The sequence below is a fragment of the Anabas testudineus genome, chromosome 17 (assembly GCF_900324465.2).
Source record: "Anabas testudineus chromosome 17, fAnaTes1.2, whole genome shotgun sequence".
In the NCBI taxonomy this organism is placed as follows: Eukaryota; Metazoa; Chordata; class Actinopteri; order Anabantiformes; family Anabantidae; genus Anabas; species Anabas testudineus.
This window is the reverse complement of record NC_046626.1, coordinates 8,780,798-8,801,638: the sequence shown is the minus strand read 5'-3', so window position 1 is coordinate 8,801,638 and position 20,841 is coordinate 8,780,798. Positions and strand designations below refer to the sequence as shown.

At 38.3% G+C, this 20,841-nt stretch overlaps 1 protein-coding gene across 1 annotated transcript in view; it reads left to right on the top strand.

Moving 5' to 3' along the window:
* Positions 1 to 2,583: 2,583 nt before the first annotated feature.
* clstn2 (calsyntenin 2) overlaps positions 2,584 to 20,841 on the top strand; it is a 112,545-nt gene continuing 94,287 nt past the window's right edge. The window contains exon 1 of the mRNA XM_026373798.1: positions 2,584 to 2,689. Within this exon, the coding sequence (XP_026229583.1) occupies positions 2,617 to 2,689 (73 nt within the window). The 5' untranslated portion in view covers positions 2,584 to 2,616. The remainder of the gene's footprint in view (positions 2,690 to 20,841) is intronic.

Here is a 20,841-nt window from a genome sequence, read left to right as displayed (position 1 = left end):
CAGTGCAGCACCACACGTCTATGTGGCCCTGGTAACATTTCCTTCCATTGTTGTTAACTGCCTGTCAGATGAAAAGGAGAAGCTTTGTCAAAAGCTAATTGACTGTCTGTAGTGCAACTGGCAACTATTTCAAAATGGCTGTACACCAAATGGCTTTTCCAATAAGTCTCTGCTTTGTCACACAGGAACAAGAATAAGGTTAAAGTAAGTACCATGGCATTTCAGAGACCATAGTAAGCTCTAGCCAGTGAGGACAATTGTGACTATAGTTGGACATGAATGCATTCTGCATGTGTATGCACAATCAAGTAACTAACATCTGCCTTCATGCAATCTTAGTGAATATTGTAATATTGGATTATAGAGACCTTTTGTGTTTCAATTTCAGACTTATTATTGCAAGACTTTATGGTAAGAAAACATTTGCATGTGTGCGTGTGTGTTTAAAGATACACAAACAGACAAATACCAATGTGTTTCATTGCTAAAACTTGTGATTCATTTTATTTCGCAGTCTGTATCAGTTAAAATCCACCACTTTCCTTTATATCAGCCGAGGGGAGTATTGTCTTACCCAAATAATCTGTGCTACTACACCAGCAGAAAGACAAAATAGACCTTTTTCTGTGGATGGAGGAACATTTTCTGCTTTGGATTATTATGGGATAACATAAGATATTTATATGTTATGTTTATATTTGGGTTTTTGGCAGACACTTTTATCCAAAGCAAGTGAATAAAGCTACAGTATTGAATCATGACAGTAATCTGGATAAGGGTCAATTTAAAAGTCATGAAGTGTTTGAGTTTGCTGGGGATTATTAGAGATGCTGGAGAAGCAGAAAGTCAAAAAAACAACTTTGAAGTACATTGAAGCCTGTGTAAACTTTTGATTTCAACAAATGCAACTGCCAATTATTCAACATAATACTCACCAACACCTCATTGCTGCCACAGTAAATTAGTTCTCTAGCGCATGTACTGAAGGATAGCTCCCCCGAGGGCTTGACCAAAGGTACAAGGGACAAAGGATGCTGGTTACATCATATTTCCCTTGGCAATGTTCTGCTGTAACTTAACTGCAACCTCCCATGGAAACAGCCAGTTGGGAGTATGTGTGCGTAAGTGACTGTGTGTGCATGTAAATGTGGTCCTTCATGTGTTTGTCTTCAAATGCATATGTGCGTGTGTTCTCTCGTTGTTATCCTCTTAACTCACTTGAGGTCTGCCCCCTCTCTCTAATCCCCAGAACACACACCCACACCCAACAGAAGAAGAAGCATGGGGGAATAATTGAAGAACAGACGGCCATAAGAGAGAAATCCAGTGATTCTGCCACAGGGTGAAAACTGAAAGACTCAAATCTGTGAGGGGGAGTATAGCTGCGCTGTATGGAGGCTCTTGTTAGGATGATACAGCTGGAAAAACATCATAGTGTAGCAGCTGCTTCATTCGATTATGAAAGGAACATCGCTGTAAGAACATCCCAGAAACCCAGCTCATGTTACTCCTTAATTAAAACTGTACATTTTCCAAATGTTGCCTAACTTGCACAGGCATTTAATTATGTCTAACAGCTGAATAAATTATCTGAAGGTTGAATGTAAGATGCAGACTAATGTAATATATTTATGGCTTTTCGGTGGACATCAGCAATGTGTGACACTTGATCTAAGATCAAATCTGATTTAGTGTCTTTTATTATTGCGATATGAGCAAATGACAAGCAAGTGTTTCACTGAAGATAATTTAGAATAACGGGTCCTAACATGGAATTTGGGGATGACAACAGGGGGTAATAAGATATCTAACTATCTACCTATAGGAAATCATAAAACGCATTAAGAAAAAACACTTTTTGGTCCAAGATAGAAGATTTAAGATAATGTTTGGCCCCATTGTTTTGTCCTAAGAGGTCACAAGCCAAATGTTGGGAAAATCTTAGATGTGGTACTTGAAATCCTCTGTGTGTTCATACTATTATGATTTCCACAGTCCTGTTATAAATTAGACATTGCTTAATTCTGGGCAATATGCAGTAAGTCTCAGGTGACCTGTCATAGTTTGGGTTTTATTGAATTTGCTGTATAACTGTAGCTGTAGAGGAATTACTAGCAGTCAGTTGTTGGGTGCAGCTGTCCTTTTCTGTATCCCGTCCTCTCCATCATGTGTTTTTTTCCTCTCTTATTACGTCAAGTGTGTCGCATTATGTCCGAAAACGTCATTTTTGCTCTTCAATCTATAAGTGTCCACATTTCCAAGCTTGGGAAAATCGTATTTTTATTAGCATTCATAAGAAACAGCGGGTGGAGAACATGTTTTTGAGAAACCATCCTAAGCCAGTGCCGCCTTTTGCGGTCTGCTCCTTTGACATCAACCCACATGAATCCTCAACTGTGTTTCATTTTGAAAAGCGAAACCCGGAAAACGTTGTTTATTGACGCTGTTTGGACGTCAGCCCCTCTCTCTCTCTCTCTCTCTTTGCCGTCAGTGCTCAGCTGTAGTCTCTCGACCACACCGAGCCCGGCCAGTGGAGAAGCTCATCGCGCTTTGGAGGAGATCCAGGATTTGAGGAGAGGAGAGGACGAGGACACATCAGCTCACAGATCGACAACCATGCAGGCACTCGGAGTCCCTTCTTTGCTGCTGTGGCTTATGTTGGGCCACTCCTGCGCCGACGGAGGCAAAGGTAGGTCCGTAAAAAAGAGGAAAGAAGCCGGAGAAACAGACGAACAACTGAATTGTTCGCGTTTGAGTTGCACAACTTAGCGAGGAGAGGAGTCCGTCCCACAACTTAATGGCCAGTTAGGATTTATTTATTTTTGTTTCTTTGGTCAAGTTCAGCAGCTTAATGTTTTTATAGTCATTTTTTTTTAAAGTCACATTTAGTCCAGGTTCAGCGCAATTAACCATACAGGTGTTCAGTCTGGTGGGAGGTTACACCTTTGTTGTATTCTTAGTTAATCTTACTGTGATATAATGTTGGTAATTAACAATAACCAATAAAGACATTAGACATGCAACTTATAAAATATTTTTATTATCCATTAATCAGTTAAAGTGAGAATTGTTTCATTGGCGCATGCGCATTCCGCGACGGGTGGCAGTAAAGTGGTTTTGATGTTTTGTTTTTTTATTATTTGTTTATTTGTTTTTTTTTCTTGTGTTGTTCAAATGCTGCACAAATGTTGTCATTTGGGGCAAATAAAGTTGTTAAAATTGGCTTCAAGAATAGAATGACAGAAAACAATGCAAAATAACATTTAAACGTACAGTTTAAAAACTTAAATATATTTTCTATTATTACCTTTTTTAATTTAGTTTGGGAAATCTCTTAAATGACTAATATCACGCTATAAGTTTTTTCTCTTTTGTTTGATTGGTTTATTTAAGTGAGCAATCATTGAAGCTCTGATGACAGACATAACTCAACATGGTTGCATTTAATTATCAGGCTATAAAAATACTGAGCTAAACAGGTTTATTTATTTCAGCCTTAGAGGTTTCTGGGAAACCCTTCTGCACGTATTGTTATGTCTTGGATCCAACCTTACGTGCCCAAGTTGCTTCGATTGACACCACGTTCATTGAGGGGCTCAGTGGTTAAGTTGCTGGCCGTGATCGGCTGGTTCTTCAGTGATCTGAAGATGATTTCTGTCTATGATAATCGATGAGTACCTGGGGAGAGCAGCCATGGTCAGGGCTTTGCCTTCAATCACATCCTGATGCTGTGATACCCTTACATCTCTCTCCGTCTATCTGTTTTCTCTCTTCTCTTGCCTTACACACACACACACACACACACACACACACAAACACACATAGGTGGTTTACAGTGGTATTAATTGGGTCCCTGGAGGTCACTGAGCTAACTGGCTGTCTGTGCTCAACCAAATATTATCATTATTTTCCCTGTTTGTGTAAGACCTCCATTTGGCCGGGAGCCAGAATGAAGACTAACCAGATCTAGATTAAATTTAGACAAGATTCTGTTTCCTGCAGAGACTTCAGTCAGAAATTTTCAAATGTCATTTTTGAATTTGCCGTATGTAAAAATAAATATCCAGTTGTCTTTGGCTGTGCAATGCACAGGTCAAATTTCTTCTATCAAATGTTTGAATCACGCTCAGCTCAGTAAAATAAATCAATGTAATTTCGTAAGATTTGACAAGACTTGGTATTGTAGAGTAATTTTACTCATATAACATTTGAAAAGGAATAGATCAAGGTCTCTGTGTGCTGGATAGATAGTTGCTTGCTGTATAAGAGGGACACAGAAATTGTTTTTGTGTATGTTTGTATTTACAAGCTTTGTGAGCTCAGCAGAATAGAGAATCTGAAAAAAAAAAAACTGTTGCTCAATGCCTTTATTTAAGAACTTGGGGAGAAAGACTAGAGCAGATCAATGCCGAGGAACACAGACTGAGAGGATCAGAGGGACACTGAAAGAAAAGGAAAGAGAGGAGGAAAAAAAACTCAAAACAAGGTCAGATTTATGAGTGTCTTTTCAACAGAGCCGTCGAGCTGCATTATCCTTGTTGGAACATAAATTGTGAAAGCGATGTGGAACGCAGAAGCATAACTCAGGTTTTCCTCTTCTGTGCAATGACTGGTGAAACAATGTCTGGCGGGAACTGCTCTTCCCGTCCTGTCGCTCTTTTTCTCCTTACTGTAATTCATGCCATTTCTATCACCCTTTCTTTCCTTTGCTTTGTCACTTGTGTTTTTCTCCGTCTCTCTCTCTCTCTCTCTTTCTTTCTTTGACTCTGCATCACTCGTTGCTTCTCTGCTCTGTTGAGTTGATGCCATTCAGAGGGCAAATGTCACAGAGAGAAGTGTTTGCCTTCATTTTGATATCTGCTGCTGCTCTGTTTCTCCGCCGCCATGATTCAAATCCAAAGTTATATGGGCTTAAGTGAGATGAATTAATTGTGTGGATCTTTTTGGTTTGTTTTGTCACATTTCCAGTCTCCTCGATCCCATTTACAGTATATCCCTTCACTTTCCCATAACCTGGCTGCATTTCCTTCACCTCCCTACTGTCTGGTTCAGATTTCATTTTCAAATAGCTTAAAAGATGTGTTTGTTTTTTGTAAAAATGCATTTGCATGGGTTGTGGTGGCAAGCCATTGTATTATTAAAAAAATCCTTGTGCTCTGCAAAGCACAAGGATTTGTAAAGTTTCTAAGTGTGTGGAGGAATGTCTGGTGTGTATGCATGTATACTGGAGGTATTTGCAAATGAGATGAGATATGCAAATGAATGTCCTAATTTGGATGTTAATTACTCAGCACGGCTAATTATAATATGTCTGATGAAGCGAAAGGTGGAGGAGAGGAGTGAAATGAGGGGGCTGCCATAGGATGATGTATGTGTGGTGATGAGAGAATGAGTGTGTTGTGTGTGAAGGAGAAAGATGTTTGTGTTTAGGGCTGTGCCTACGCCAGTATTACACCAGCTGGTCCAATGGCCCCAGTGGGGCTTTCTGGTCAGGACTGCTCAATATGTGGTGGATAAACATTGCAGACAGTGCTGACTTCTGAGAGACCCCCTCACATACTCATACCTTCCCTCTCTCTCATTAATGCATTGTACTCTGAAACTGTCTGAGTAAACACTTTATTTCTTAATAAAGACACACACGTTTTCCCCTTGGAGCTTTGCCAGGTGGCGTGTTGTCAGTAAATGAGTGAGACAAAGCTATAGAAGAGGCAAAGAGTGAGATTGATGGGAGATGGGAGAGGAAAGAGGCAGGCAAACATTTTGGACATGTGTGCAGAGTACCAGAATAAAAACTGTGAAGAGTGGTTTTACATATAAGTGTGTTTGTGTTTGTAGTCCGGCCTGCATAGCTGTTCTATTTAACACAATCTCTGATAGCAGAATAAGACTGAACATCAACATTTCAGCTAAATTTGGCACATGTATTTATATTGAAATATAAATAAGACAGGCAATATCAAAAATACTTTTTTGTGCCTCTAGGCTAAGACAAAAAATAAAACAAGTTAAATTAAATGTTTTCTGATGATAATTGAAACATAATCAGTTTCTTATTATTATATATATATGAATTTAAACATTTTATATCAAACCATGAGTTTAAATACCTTCTGTTAAAGGTCTTTCTTTCTAAGTAAAATCAGTTTTTTACCACGAGGGTCAATGATTCAGTTGTTTAAATTCATCCTATTTGTCCTCACTGGCATTAAAGTAAAAATGGAAAAATAGCCTTAGTCTTGGCAGCAAGAACAGATCCTAGGGCAGACAAGGAGGAGGTTGAGTGCCTCTGAACTCCGTTGGAGGTTTTGTGTTAGTGGAAAGTTTGTCCTTGAAGTGAGAAATTTTTTTATCCTTTAGTGCAAAGTATGCAAACCTAGCAATTTGGAAAATGTCTTTTGCTCAGTCAGAGTTCAGTTGAAGAGAGCAGTGTTCAACAGTGGCTTAAAGACTGTGCGGTGCTGTACCTTGGCTTTGTCCCATAAGCTGGTGTCATGAAGTGTTATCTATTGTCTTTACATACACAGACCTAGCCATCCTTTATTAAACTAAAGACTAAACCGCAGTCTGTTGTGACTCATGATAAAGCCTTAAGTTATGAAGGCATGCGCCACTGCACACTGTTTTAATTATAATTCCAATACAAACCTATTAGCCTGCTGTGTATTTGTACAGCTAATAAAATGTGTTAACGTTGTAGTGTGTGTTCAAGTCCATCCAAATACAATGTAAGAAATACATGCAGAAAAGCACACATGCACACCCCCACAGACACACACACACACACACACACACACACACACACACACACACACACACACACACACACACACACAAAGCTCTTTTCATGTTACCGCAAACTCGATTGAGTCATCTCCTTGATCTCCTTTCAAGTTGTCCTGTGTGGGTCTCTTGTATAGTCAGTCCAAAGGCTGACTATATGCTTTGAAATGGCTTTATATTTGATTTTTTATTGCTTCTGATTCTCTCCCATAGTAACCATGAAAGAGCCATGTATTTTCCATTTTGAGATAGGTTTCTGGAAGATGTTTTACAACCACAGGTTTGTGTGAAAAGAGGTTGGCTACAAAGTGGAACTACATAGTGCAACATCACAGGTGCTGTGGCAGTGATGCCAAAGAAAATTCTTTTAAGTTTTTTAATACTTTGCCTGCAAGGCTGAACATTAGGCTCAGTGTGTGACTGAAAAATAAATCATTTTTAGGACAATATGAGAATACCTTGAGATAGTCAGCAACAACACTGTGTGTGTGTGTGTGTGTGTGTGTGTGTGTGTGTGTGTGTGTGTGTGTGTGTAAGAACAGAAAGTTTGTGTGGTATGTTTGCACTCTCCTCTGCATGCATGCACTGACTCATGCACCTGCTGTACCTGAAGCTACAAGCTACTGCTCAGGAGGAAACTGAGCACAGTGGGGAGGGAAAATGAAAGCATGTCCTCTAGAAAAAAGGTTTTAATTTTCATGAGTCATCAGTCAGTAGAGTTATCTCTGTTTCTCTGTCTATCTTCCTGTTTCTTCTTCTGTGACTCTCTATCTACCCCCCCACCTGTCTCTGTCTGTGTCATTGACTTTGCCTCTGTATTCTTTTCCCCTCCTGGCAGACACACATAAGATATGTGGTTTGGATGTGCAAATATTGCTTTTTCTCCTCTCAGATCACTTCCATATTTTCATCTTCTTCTTCTTTTGTAAAGCTGCCAGTCTATCGCCTCACCTCACTACAGAGCGCATGTCTTCACCTGTGTCATTGCCCTTCACGTTTTCTCCTTTGTCCTTTCCTTTGCTCTCCATCCACCCGCCTTCTTTACTCTGTTTCCCGTAGGGGTGCATTAATAAATCATTTAAATGCTGTAGTGTAACTGTGTAACTTTTAATGTCACATTGCTGCATGCAAATGGATGTTTGTGTGTTTATCCTATTTGTATATCATATCTCTTAGTGTATAATGAATTGTTTTTGCAAAATCCATCTTAGCAACATATCATGAACTAACATACCTACTAGTAACCCTTTATTTTCAGTTTCTTCCATTCTGGACATTCAGGAAGTGTAAGGGGAGGCCACACGTTCCTCTTTTATCTTTATAGTGTTCTTTTTTCTGCTAACTTTTTTCTATCCTTGCTCTTGCACAGTTAAAAAGAGACACGTTAAAAGACAATTCCTAATTTTAATACATAATTTGAGTTTATTTAATTTGGCCGTTGCAGATGATAGTCTGACCACAGTAATATGTCCTTAAACAAGTGTTTTTACCATGCAATCAAAACATGTTGCCATGTTGAATTGTATATGGCTGTTGCTTAGCAAATACTAACATATCCGAGCCACCATTTACTTTCTACAGGAAGAGTTTAATTTCTTGTGTGAGTCCATCTGAAAGAGGAACTGTGAGCATAGGGTTGATGAGGCCATTTACACTGTATTCCCATGAAGCCAGTAATGTGATTGTGAGTCACCTACCGCACCATGTTTCTCTGATCATAAATTCAGATGTGTCACAAGAGAACCTCAATTCCCAATTTGTAATTTACTCCCGGCTTTGCTTTTGTCTTATTCCATTTGCAGTGTTTTTGATGTATGATCTGTTGTTGTCCTCAGACTCATTTGCTCCTCCTCTTATGCGCATTCTTCCTCTCTTCTCATTCGACCTTTAAACCAAAACCTGACTGCTGAGTTCATGCTGCTGCTCGATCCCTATCAAGCTTTTTAACACACAAACTCCCTGCTTTCCTCTTCTCTTTGTCTAGTGTTACCTCTTTGTTCCTAAACAATGAGCAGTATTTTACCACCTCCAGTCTTGTGTCAGCATAGCAACATTTCCCATCAAGCCTATGTCACAATAGATGAGTTTTAATTTTTACTTACTCTACTGTATAGACATTTTGTGTTTATTCTATTCATGGTCCACAGCTTTTGCTATTACAACTCTGTTCTCTGTCAGCAAAAAATCCTATTAATCTTTCTGCAGGTTCAGCATTGTTTTTGCACAGTCTGATAATGGTGTTTACCCCTTTTTTGGTCTCATTATTGTTAATCGATTGATGTTTGTCATCTTAGTGGCAAAATAAAACACCTTCTACGTCTTCCATCAGCAAAAGCTCGGCTGGCCATTTTTGCATTCTTATGCACAAAATCTCACACCAACAACATCCACGTCTGACAGTGACTTCATTGTCGTTCCTGCAAGTTGGCAACGAAGGACTGAGAATGGGAAGTTATTTGCAGTTGATATCACATAGTGTTCACACTTCTTTGTATGGTGAGAGGATGCAATGTTTGTGTGTGTTTGTGTTAGTTGGTTTAATTGATATTCCTTTCTTCTTATGCTTCTTAACATGCCTCAAATATAATATGAGGACTTGTTTTTCTCATATAATGTGTGTTGTATTGGATTCTCAACAGACTTTTGAACAGACTAAGTAAATGACAATAAATTAAGAAATGTGTCCCTCATCTCTCTGCCGGTCTGTCTCTCAAACAGTCTGCTCTGTTTACTGTGACAGAGGCTGCAGATGAATACATTTGTATTATGTTTTTGTGAGACAGTAAAATGGCCTCCTTCTCTATGTTAAATAAGCGAGGGTGAGAGAGGCAGTGAGATCAAAGAAATTACAGTCTCGCAAACAAAAAGCCTGGCAAGAAGACATATTGAAAGTAAGAATATCCTCCTCAGTCTACCTGTCATAATTAACCCATGACTGAACTGTTACATTTCTGTTAAAATGCCAAAGCTTTGTGTTTGGATTTCTCATTTGGCTGTTGCACCTTTTCTCTAAAATTGAAGTCAGTTTTCCATACAAGTGGACAGTAGCTTTGCGTTGACATGAAAAGACAATGCAAATATAGTAGCACATCAGAGTGAAGTAAAAAAAATGTATGTTGACTGAAATTGTTGTTGTTGGTTGATTGAAAATAAAATAAAAGAGTTGAAACAGTCAGGGTTCTTCATATCTGAGCATACAGGTAACATCGTCAGTCACAGAAATGTAAATTCAGTTCTACAGCCAATAAAAAGTTTAAAGCTTTTATTTTACCATCTCAGGGAACCCCAATCAACATCAACTGCGTTCCTATATGTTCATGTACATTTCTAAAGCAGTAGGTTGAAGTGGAGCACATTGCAAGATAAATATACCATTTATAAGCCAGTAACACTGTGCTGAATATCTGTTATCCTTCACCTTTATCGCTTGGATTGGTGGTGTTTTGAACCCGTGATTACACTTTATTACATGACCCGGGTGATAGAAATTTAGTGAGTATTTTTGCAACGCAAAGCCAGAGCACCAGAGGCAGTTGTGTGGAGAGTGAGGAGGGGTAGAGGAAAGGAGAAGTCACAGATGAAATAACCAGATTGAAAGAGAGTGGAAGTGAATAAGAGAAGAGTAATCACACTGCTGATGTATTGGTTTGGGATATATTAGCATTAAAACACATCATCAATCCTTTCACATCCCCTTCTCTCCTCTCTACCTGTGCGACTGCATCTACCATGATACTTTATTCAAAATAATTGGTCAGAAAAGTGTTCTGAGTTGTTATCATAAGAAAGGAAAGTGCTCCTGTTGGCAGCTATGGAAGCATGTGGAAAATATATTAAATGGATGTAGCAAGGCTGAATGTAACTCACTATGGATAGCAGCATCTTCTTAGCCTGATAGATGCTCACCCTATGGACTGATGTGCACCAATCTTTATAGAGACTAAAAGCTAAGCTCATTGGCTACGTTTGCTGAACTGTCTAAACAGGTCTCATAATTACAGTAAGTAGTGCTAAAATTAATGAAACATTATGTGGACTAAAGCTGCTTATTATATAACCAGAAGATGTAAAGGTCTGACTTGGTGGAAGCCCAGGAGCTAAAAAGCAGCAAGACAGTGAACTGTCAGCTACACCTGTCACTAAATGTTCACACAGCAAACATTAAATATTACAAATACAGTAATAACTCAAATTAATTTATTATGGGAATTCATTGGAGTGGGGATTATTTGCACAGCCTCTAGTTTGATAGATGAAGATATCCTTCGACGCTTGCAAGTTAGGCTGGGATGTCTGTTTGTCTTTATTGAATATAAATGTGATAGCTATCTTCTTCACAACTTCTCTACCACAGTTGCTTTACCCCCTGGCCCTTGCATTGCATTTCTCCTTTGTTCCCTCGTGTGCATCTATGCACACACACATGTACACATTCACTTAGCAGCTCCTCAGCTTGTGTAATAAGCCTCCTGTCCTCCCCAGTAATAGGGATCAGCTGTGAGTGGAGTGGTCCAAGATGGCAGCTCCACAAAGGATCAGACAGATGCTTGTGGATGAGACAAATCAGGGAGAAGATGGCCAGCTTACTCGTCTTGTTAACCCCCTTGACCTTAGTCTCTCTTCCCTTTTTCTGCCCATTTGGATGACAGACTGTAGAATTGCTCACATTGGTAGTAACGAGGCTGAGGTGCCATACAATATTAAAGAGCAACACTGTTTACCTCTTAAGGTGCTGTTTGCCTCTCAGTCATCATTTCTTTATTTAGACAGTAGCCTAGAGGAGCAAAGTGAAGAGGGAACACTGGTAGTTGCTCAAGAAGTCATGACAGGAATTCACCATCCTGGATTTTTCCAGCTATTACAGGAATTCTATTGACTAGTTTCATTTTATTGAGCAGACCCGTCTTTACTTATGGCTTGCTTTGACTTTGTCTTTGAGAAATGACAAAAAATACGAGGCTGTGATACTAGCCTCTTTGTTATTGCAGAATATGTAATTCATTCCTGTTGTCAGATATTGATTTTAGGAGAAAAGTGATGATAAACAGTGTTTTCTTTTCCACCTTGATCCCTGTGGTAGATTAAAACAAACTGCTGAGAGTAATATGGCTTGGCTTAGTATTAAATTCTGAAAATGCCCTCCACAGTCTCCTAACTTATGACACTGTGGAAGTCTAACCATAATACTCCAAATATATCAAATTCTCCCTCTCGTGCAACACCCAATCTTTTATGCTGAGACATGAAATAGAAAACAAATGCCATGAAGGAAATATTCTCACCAGTGTGAAATTTCACATAAATGTTTTTGCTGCTTCAAAATTGCAGTTTATTCAGCAAACCATCGAAGTCTGAGGTGTTGAGTTGAACCTTATTACATGACGTACAGAGCACAGTGAATATGCTTTGACATGCTTGTCATGGCTTTCATATTGCAACAGCCTGACATCATTTGCAGTTGTGTTTTTTGAAACCCCAATAAATAGTTCACTATCATCAGGCATCATCATTATACTGTCCTGTGCACATACAAGTCTCCTCCTGTGTCTTTCTATGTGTTGAACCTCTTTCACTTTCTTTCTTTGGTGCCTGCCCCACTTGAAGTTGAAAGACGATATGGCGGACAGAAATACATCAGGAAACACAACAAAGAGGAAAGAGAATCAGGGGCTAGAGGAGGGCGGCTTGCAAACAGACAATGTGGTGAGGGTACAGAAGGCAAGGACAGAGGAGAAGCAAAATGAAAGAAAGAGGGAGGCAGAGATAAGGAAAAGAATGGAAAAAATGAGAGCATGATGACAGAAAATTAAGGAAGATAAAGGGAGAGGCGGTATGGTGTGGTGATGTTTGCCATTGCCACTCACTGTTTGGCGGTGTGAGCGGTCGGCAGCAAACCCCAAAGTGATTCATCATGATTATGTGTTGGTAGGCAGGTAATGTCACAGCAGGCAGGGCTGGGCATACCTGAGGCGGAGGCTGCTGCTATTTCTGGGCATCTGTCTTTGCCAGCCAGGATCTAGTTGGTCACATCAGTCGGCATTGTATCTCTGCTGTGCCCTCTGAATGTCACTGTTTTCATTTTTTCATTTTCATTTTCACTCCTGAAAATGTCTGCAATATACCATTTATCCTGCAAGGTCACATGATATGTTGCTTTTGCATAGTGATTGTATGTTTTACCTTATCTAAGCTGTTGTTTTTTGGTTATTTTTACTTCACACTCTTGCCTGTCGTGTCACATGAAGCTTCTGTGACTCATTAAAGATGTTTTAAATGTCAAATGTCAGTTTCTGTCTACATCTGTTTGACTCTCCCCTCCCTCTGTCTCCTTTTTATCGTTGTCTTTCTGTTGTTGTTGTTTCTCTGACTTCCTCTGTGGCTTTTGCTGTCATTTCTATCCTTGATCATTTACATCATTTATGTTTCTCACTTTTACGATCTCAGTCAGTCACCTTTGCTTCTTCTAAAAACAACTCATGCTGTGCAGTGATAAACCCTAGTTTGGTTGTTGTACGTGTGTGTGTGTGCTTGTAACTCTTTATGTTCAGCAGATTGTTGTAAACACACACACACACACACACACAACAGGCAAAGCAAAATGTCACGTGCACTTCGTCCTCTAATGCACAGTGTGGTTGTAGGGAAGCCTAAATGATTAATGTTTGTCTCTGTGGTTTGTCTTCTCTTACTGCTGTCACCATGAATATTGTATAGGTTATGGAGTTTCTTGCCTCAAAAATAAGTCCACTTCTGTCCATCTACCACCAATAACTTGTTCGCAATCACGTGACTTTTAAGATGTTCAAAATCCAGATGCGTGTTAGGAGGTGCAAAGCAGAATGGACAAGCTGATTCAAAGATTTGCCTACTGTTGAGACAGTAGATACATGAAACTGTGTCCTCCAGACATCCTTCGTCTCAAGAAAACAAATGAGAACATAAAAAAGTAAAGGGTCCCCAACCTCTGTACCAAGGTGCTCCACAAAGATTGCTTATAAAACTATCCCTGACAAAATGAAACAAGATGAAAACAGGTATTAAACCCTGAACATTGAGACTAATTATAAACTCTTTTGGTATCAATATTAGTGATGTGCCCCTGATGTCAATATAGTGGTATGCAGCTCACAACACAGTATCACACTGAAGTGACACACTCTGCCAACAATTAAAATGGTCAGGTTTTCTTCTGTCAGATTGTTTAGCCAATTGTTTACTGATTTCTCCATGAATAAAAGTAAAGCTGTAAAGATTCTGGTAGAAGTAACTTCTACTGGCTCCTACTTCCAGTGTACACTGAGTCACAACATTGTGAACGTCCCTGCCCAATATACTGTTGGTCCTTCATCTGCTGCCAAAACAGCTTCAAACCTGCTGAGGCATTCACTCAAAAATACCTCTGAAGGTGTCCCGCGGTATCTGGTACCAAGGTGTTTGCTGCAGATCTGCTTCATGCTGTAAGTTCCAAGTTAGTTCTATACTCACCACTGCTGACTGAGATCCCCCACAAGCTGTTTTTAACAGTTCAGCCCTAGTCTGTGTCACTCAGGTCTCTTCACTTGCCCACTTCTTCTACGTCCTGTGAAAACTGTCTGAAAGATGGGAAGTGTGTTAAAGATAAGGTTGGTTATATGCTGAGATGGAAAGTAACAAAGTAAAATCACTTTTTTTACTGCACTCAGGTAAAGTTTTCAGGTATCTGTACTTCATTATTTTACTTCACCTTTTTACTTTTACCTATACTACTTGTTTGTTAATCTAGTTTTAATGCATTTGAGGTTGAATTATTTTGCATCATTGCATGGGTTTAATCCACTTGCATGAATAGCTCTGCACAGCACAGCATGCTAACCATAACAGGCAAAAACAGGCTACTACTGTACTACTACTGTATTTGAAAACCCCCCCCAGCACTACATTTCACATAAAAAGAACACTGATCATGAAAACATCATCCCAATCGTATGTACGTAAGTATGGTAGAGGAAACATCATTATTCGGGCCTGCTTTGCTGCATCAGGGCCTGGTCAGTTTGCAGTAATTAGGGGGAAGATGAATTCCAAAGTGTATCAAAAAATTGTTCAGCATATTAAGCAATTCTTTTATGTCCCTTTATTTTCTGTGTTTTGCACATTTTTATCAAGTTTCAGTTAATTTAAACCCTAAACCTTTTGAAATATTGTTTGCTTTAACAACTGCAATCAACATTTTCTCACCCAGACCTGTACTTTCATTAACATTTACAGGCTGCTCATTACAGTATCTCAGGATAACACTAGAGATAAAAACTAAATGCGGATAACAGGCATTTATGACATTCACTGCACAACTAAACACAAGTTGAGAGGGATGAACACTAATGTTACAGTTGGGTTTCAAATTTTCCTTTGAAATATATTAAGTGGCCTAGTTATGGCCTACACGATATGAAACTCGTGAAAACTTTCACTTATTTCTGTAACTAGGTTGTCTGTGATGTTATTTATAACATCTTAGTTTCCACAGAGAGAGTTTCCTAGGGTGTTGTTAGTGTCTTCCAGTTCTGGTAAATAGGACTTTTTCTAGTGTTTATGGTATTATTTCAATGTTTTCAGTCAATATTTAAGAAAACAAATTAAAAAAAAATCTGAAATAAATACTGTACTGGAAATATCCTTTTTAAGCATAAACAGCACACGATATAAATCTGTTTATTAATGAAATGTCTCCTTGAAAACGTTATAGTAAATTTAATAGTGACAAACTATTGAGCCCATTTTCTAAATTACCTCGAACCTTAAATTAACCTAAAACATATTTTAATATGTATTTCTGTAAGATCAGTATTACTTTATTACTGAGAATACTCTAGTTTGAGTTTTCTCTTCTCATCATTAAAATGTTATATATTCATAAAATGTTATAAAATGGTAAAAACTGCATTAATGACTTCATGCATTCCCTAAAAATTATATGTGTGACTACATTATGCCCATTTGGGACCCCTCCACACTTCCAAGTCATCACTTAAGAGGGCTTGGAAGTCAGCCACAGCTCTCTCTTTGAGCTAAGACCATGAAAAGGCCTAGGCTTATCAGAGTTTTTAATAGACGAAGCACATTTGCCTTAAGTGTCTAAAAACTGATTAGCTATTCATCGTGCTTCACCCTTGTTTAGACTTGAAAAACCAAGCTGCATTTTACAGATCCCAAACAGTGTGAGCAAGAACAAGATCAGCTGAGGAAAAACGTGTAATAACTTTTAATTTTTAACTTCATATGTGCAATTAAAAACACTCTTACCTATTTCTGCTTTTTCCATAAACATATGAAAAAGTACAAAAACAAACACACAAACAAAGAAAAACATAAAAACAAAAGAAAAGCGCAGAGCGTTCCTTTTTTCACCGATAATGGCATCATTTCATTTCAAACTGTTAATGGGCTATTTGGACATGGGAGTTGTTGTGGAACATTAAAAGGAAGCAGCTGTGATTACCTTGATCGCACTCATTTCACCGAACAATATCAGTCTGTTTTTCCTGAGAGTATCTGGTCAACAAGAGACATTAATGGAGCCTATTTACTCTAATGCTCAGCTGATGGGGGGGTGACAGCTTTCAGATAAATAGCTCATAATCACCTAAATATTGCCTCTCTCTCTTCAAACGCTGGTGCATCCTGTTCAGGCTACGACCTTGCAGTTGCACAAAGTGTCAGTATCTGCATATTTCAACCGTAACTGTTCAGTCAATAAACAGAGTGACAAATGTTTCAGTTTATCCCCCTAATATCGACTATTGACTACGGCAGGCTGCACAGTGTTGAATTATTAAGAACAATACAAGAAAGACAACGTACTCAAATGAAGCAACAAACTAGTGTGTCCGCTACTTTGGACAAAAGTATGCATAGAAAGTGGTAGCAAAATTTAGCTTCTAAGTGAAAAATCCCAGTCATTATCACGTTAATGTCACTCGTACACATCTGTCTCTTTCAAATGTTCATTCACTCCTGCAAGGCCACACTTCATACAGTATGTATCTGAAAGGTAGAATGCCTTTTTATTGTGTCTTTCCTTTTGCTTCTAAAGCTTTAGTGCCTGATCCTTCAATGGGATTGTGACGAGATATTTATTATTAAAATTAATTAAAAAGGAATTAAAAGGAGCTTAACTCCTGAATCACATGAGCCATCAGTTAACATACTGCTCTGGAGGTACAGTATGAACTTTTAGAGACAGCATGTGTCTCTGCGTAGAGATTTATGGAGTCAAAAGGACAGCTTCCAAATTTGCATGGTTGATGGTAAAATGTCAAAGTAAAAAATCGACTCAACTTAAAGCTCAACAAATAAAAACCACTTGCTATTACTTTTTGTCAAAAACGATTTAACAATCCTCTGTGTATCTGTTATTAGCTGCTTTAGTTGTTGAGTTGATTTTTCTTAATGTCAGTTTTAATACACAGACAATTTACAGTTTGTCGAACTCATCATTGCATTGTCGTCGTCCTCCTTCCTGTGAGATTAGGGTGCTGTCCTGCAGTATTAAATATAATGTCGATAGGTAGCATCAGAAGAAGATAGGAAATTGACACAGAGCTTTCAGAAATCCTCCGCAGAGTGATTCCGTTTGGTGGCGATATTGGATGAGTTTGAAAGCATGCTGTGCTATCACTGCGAACATCGCATATCTATTCACAAACCAGGCCAACAGTTTACAGCACACTACCCATACAGACTGACACAGACAGGGTGACAGGTGGTGGGAAGACGGAGAGCACAAACTCTGAGAGAGGGACGGGCAGCCAATGTTTGACTTTCACACCGAGAAGCACAGAGAAGAGAAGTTGCTTACAAGAAACAAACACACACATACTGGTATACGTCAAGGATAGGAATTCCTGGCACAGTGATTTCTTTCCATAGACAAAGATAATTAAAAATAAAATGAATTGCATACTCTTTGTAAGAGATGGGTCTTAATCATGAGTTTTAATCTAATGCAGGTACCTCTTATCATCATATTGATTGGTAAAGGGAACTAGGTACTTTAGGGGAAATATTGCTTTGTATCCTCTATTTTAATTAGTCAAAAAAAAAAAAAAAGCATTTACATGTTGAATTCAAATGTTTTCTCAACACACCAAAATACAGTACAAATACAGATGTTTGTTTTGTACACGAGTACACTGTAAGTAAGACAAATAGTGATGTCTTTGGAAACAAAATGTCGGAGTCACTTTGTGTGGATGTGTGTGGAGGGACTTGTAAACTCTCTCTCTCTCTCTCACTTTGTCGTTTTGTGTTTTTGTGCCATGTGCTCTTTCTCTGCTCTGTCACAAGATAGAAATAAAACACAATATTGGACAACTGAGTGATTTCTGATTTGATTTCACTTCCTGGAAGAATGAGTCCCAGACGCAAACAGCCTGTGAGAGAAAAAGAACTAATCCTTCACTCCCATCTCTCTCCTTCCGTCCTGAACTCTTTGTCTATTTTTGTTCCTTCACCCTGAACAACTTTGTAGCTGAGTTGTGGGGGTGAGCTGTCACATTTAGTAATTCTCTGAAACTCTGGAGAAACTGTTTAGAACTGATATGATTAATTACTAGAGGGAATTATTATTTTAGGTTGAGTTATTCTTTTAAATAAGCCCCATACCATTAGAGGGTAGATTTTCTTCTCTCTTTTATCAATAGATACATTAATTATATTTGCTATTATACACTTCCATCATCCCTCTATCCTGCATTCCCCATCCCCTCACTTCACCTTCTCCTTTTAGAAGTCTGGAAATTACTGCACATCCTTTATTTCCTGCTGCATTTATTGTCTGAATTGTATCTTGACTATAAAGTCAATATTATTTTCATCATCTGTAAATTGTTTTGCAATTATCCCTTCGGTGGGAGATCATCTCAGAGCTAATGCTGCACTTCTTACTTTCTAGTGCCAACTTGTAAGTATGGCAATCGAGCTTTTTTAGTGTGTTTGTGTATGTGTGTGTGTCTGCGGTTACTCCTTACCCTTGTTAAAATGGGTGGTTTGAATTGTGCAAGGGTGAAACAGAAAAATGAATGATAATCACTCACAGCTGATACTGTTGTGCTACATGGCCGCAGTCCACTTCACAAAGACAGATTTCCGTGTTAATAAAACAGGTGGCAGCTTTTTTTTTTTTTTTAATTGTTCTTGTGTGAAAATATTGGTAATGTCTGTTTTATAATGCAAGTTTATTCAATAAGCAGCGCCACATACTACTTAGTGTTAACTGGTCCTAACTTATATCCCATTGTCTTCCCACAGGTAAACTATCTGTATGTAAATGCTTTTTAAAAAAAAGTCTTTTCCTGACAGTAAAACACAAACGGGTTAGAACAAGGCTACTGTAGTAATTATGCTACCTCTTGGTTTACGACATTCACTTTCCTTCTCTGAATTGATCTTACTAATGGAGAGATAATGATCAGGCCAATACAGCTCTGAGCTAAAGTGAATAAGTGTCCAAACGATCAATCCACAAAGCTTGGAACTATTACTGTAAAAAAGAAAACTGACATCTCCTTATCTCCTTACAGAAATCTGTATTGTTTTTTAAAAATTCACAATACAGGAAATGAGCTCTTCATTTTTCTCCACTTATCTTTAAAATACAAAATTATTGCAACCATCAAAATGTTTTTATTGAAAAAAATGAATCTGTAACATGCTAATGAAATAGAAGAATAAAGATATTGTAAGAAATAATTTAGAATTAAATTACTTTCATATGAAACCTGAAATTGGTGCAAATGTGAAACAGGAAATAGGTTACATTTTTAAAACTTGCTATAAATCAGTATGAGCTGCTGTAAAAAACTATTTTCTGTGACAGTGGTACCTCACAATCTGTAGCCGTTAGATCCAATTATTTAATGAAATCAGTGGATGATTTTTTGCTGAAGATGAGCAGTGGCTGCACTCTGGACAATTTAACTTGTCAGGCAATTTGTTCTGGGAAAGTTCATTTGATCCTTTGATTTAATCAGTTTAACATTTTGATTCTACCCAGGTGTATGAGTCACTGATAAAACTCCTCTTTTCTCTCCAGGACAAGTGAAATTTAAAATGCCAGGTTTGTCTAATTGAGAGTCTTTCCCAATTAAAGGACGTATGAATGGTTGAGGACGCCAATGGAATATGAATTATAGAAACAGCAGGAGTGTGAAGTAGGGCCATTGATCATTTCAGACAGTTTATATAAAACTACATTGAAAGAACACAACATTTACAAAGATAATACAATTACCTGTCTTGAGAGTTCGAGTCTCTTGTGTTTTGAATGATTGCCTATTTTCTCATGTTGCACCCTACCTTTAAACAGAAAGACTCTTTTCTAATATTATAATTAAACATGTCTTCATGAGCATAAATACATTACCTGTATCTATGCAGGGGATCTGCATATTATTATCCATACTGAATTAAAACACACTAAACTTGCTTCCTTACTCTTTCTTTTGCCAGATTGGATAATGTTTTAAATTAAACATGTTTATAATACTAACAACGCAACATCTCTCAGTACCTTCCTGTTCCTGGCCTCTTTACCACCTTCCATTGATAATAAAAACAGGCAAAGTATGGCTGGCATTTAACAGGGGCTTGTGCCTCTTGGAAGAGGTTCTTTATCTGAGAGGGTTTATATATATATATACTGTATATATATATGTAATATATAATATTTGTATTTGTAAAAGGTCCTGAGCTACCTTTGGAAAAAGAGAGAGTGCCCTACAATTCTGCTGTTATGGCACAATGAGGATGTTCAATTTAAGTTGCTTTGAATTCTTTTCTCCCATCAGGATCCCACTTTAAAACTGTTACTGTTGCAATTAACCTTTACTGTTTAGGACATGTTTGCTGTTTTGCAGCTTAGTAGTTTTGTTCCACTGCTGTGTCCACTTTTGCAAGTGAGATACTTCAGAGGAGATGCCTCAACTCCTTAAAAGTTATTGCAGCCAGAATGTGATTGAAACTGTGATCCGTAGTCATGTGACCTTGATACGCATGAATGCCAGAGATCGCTGGCTGGAC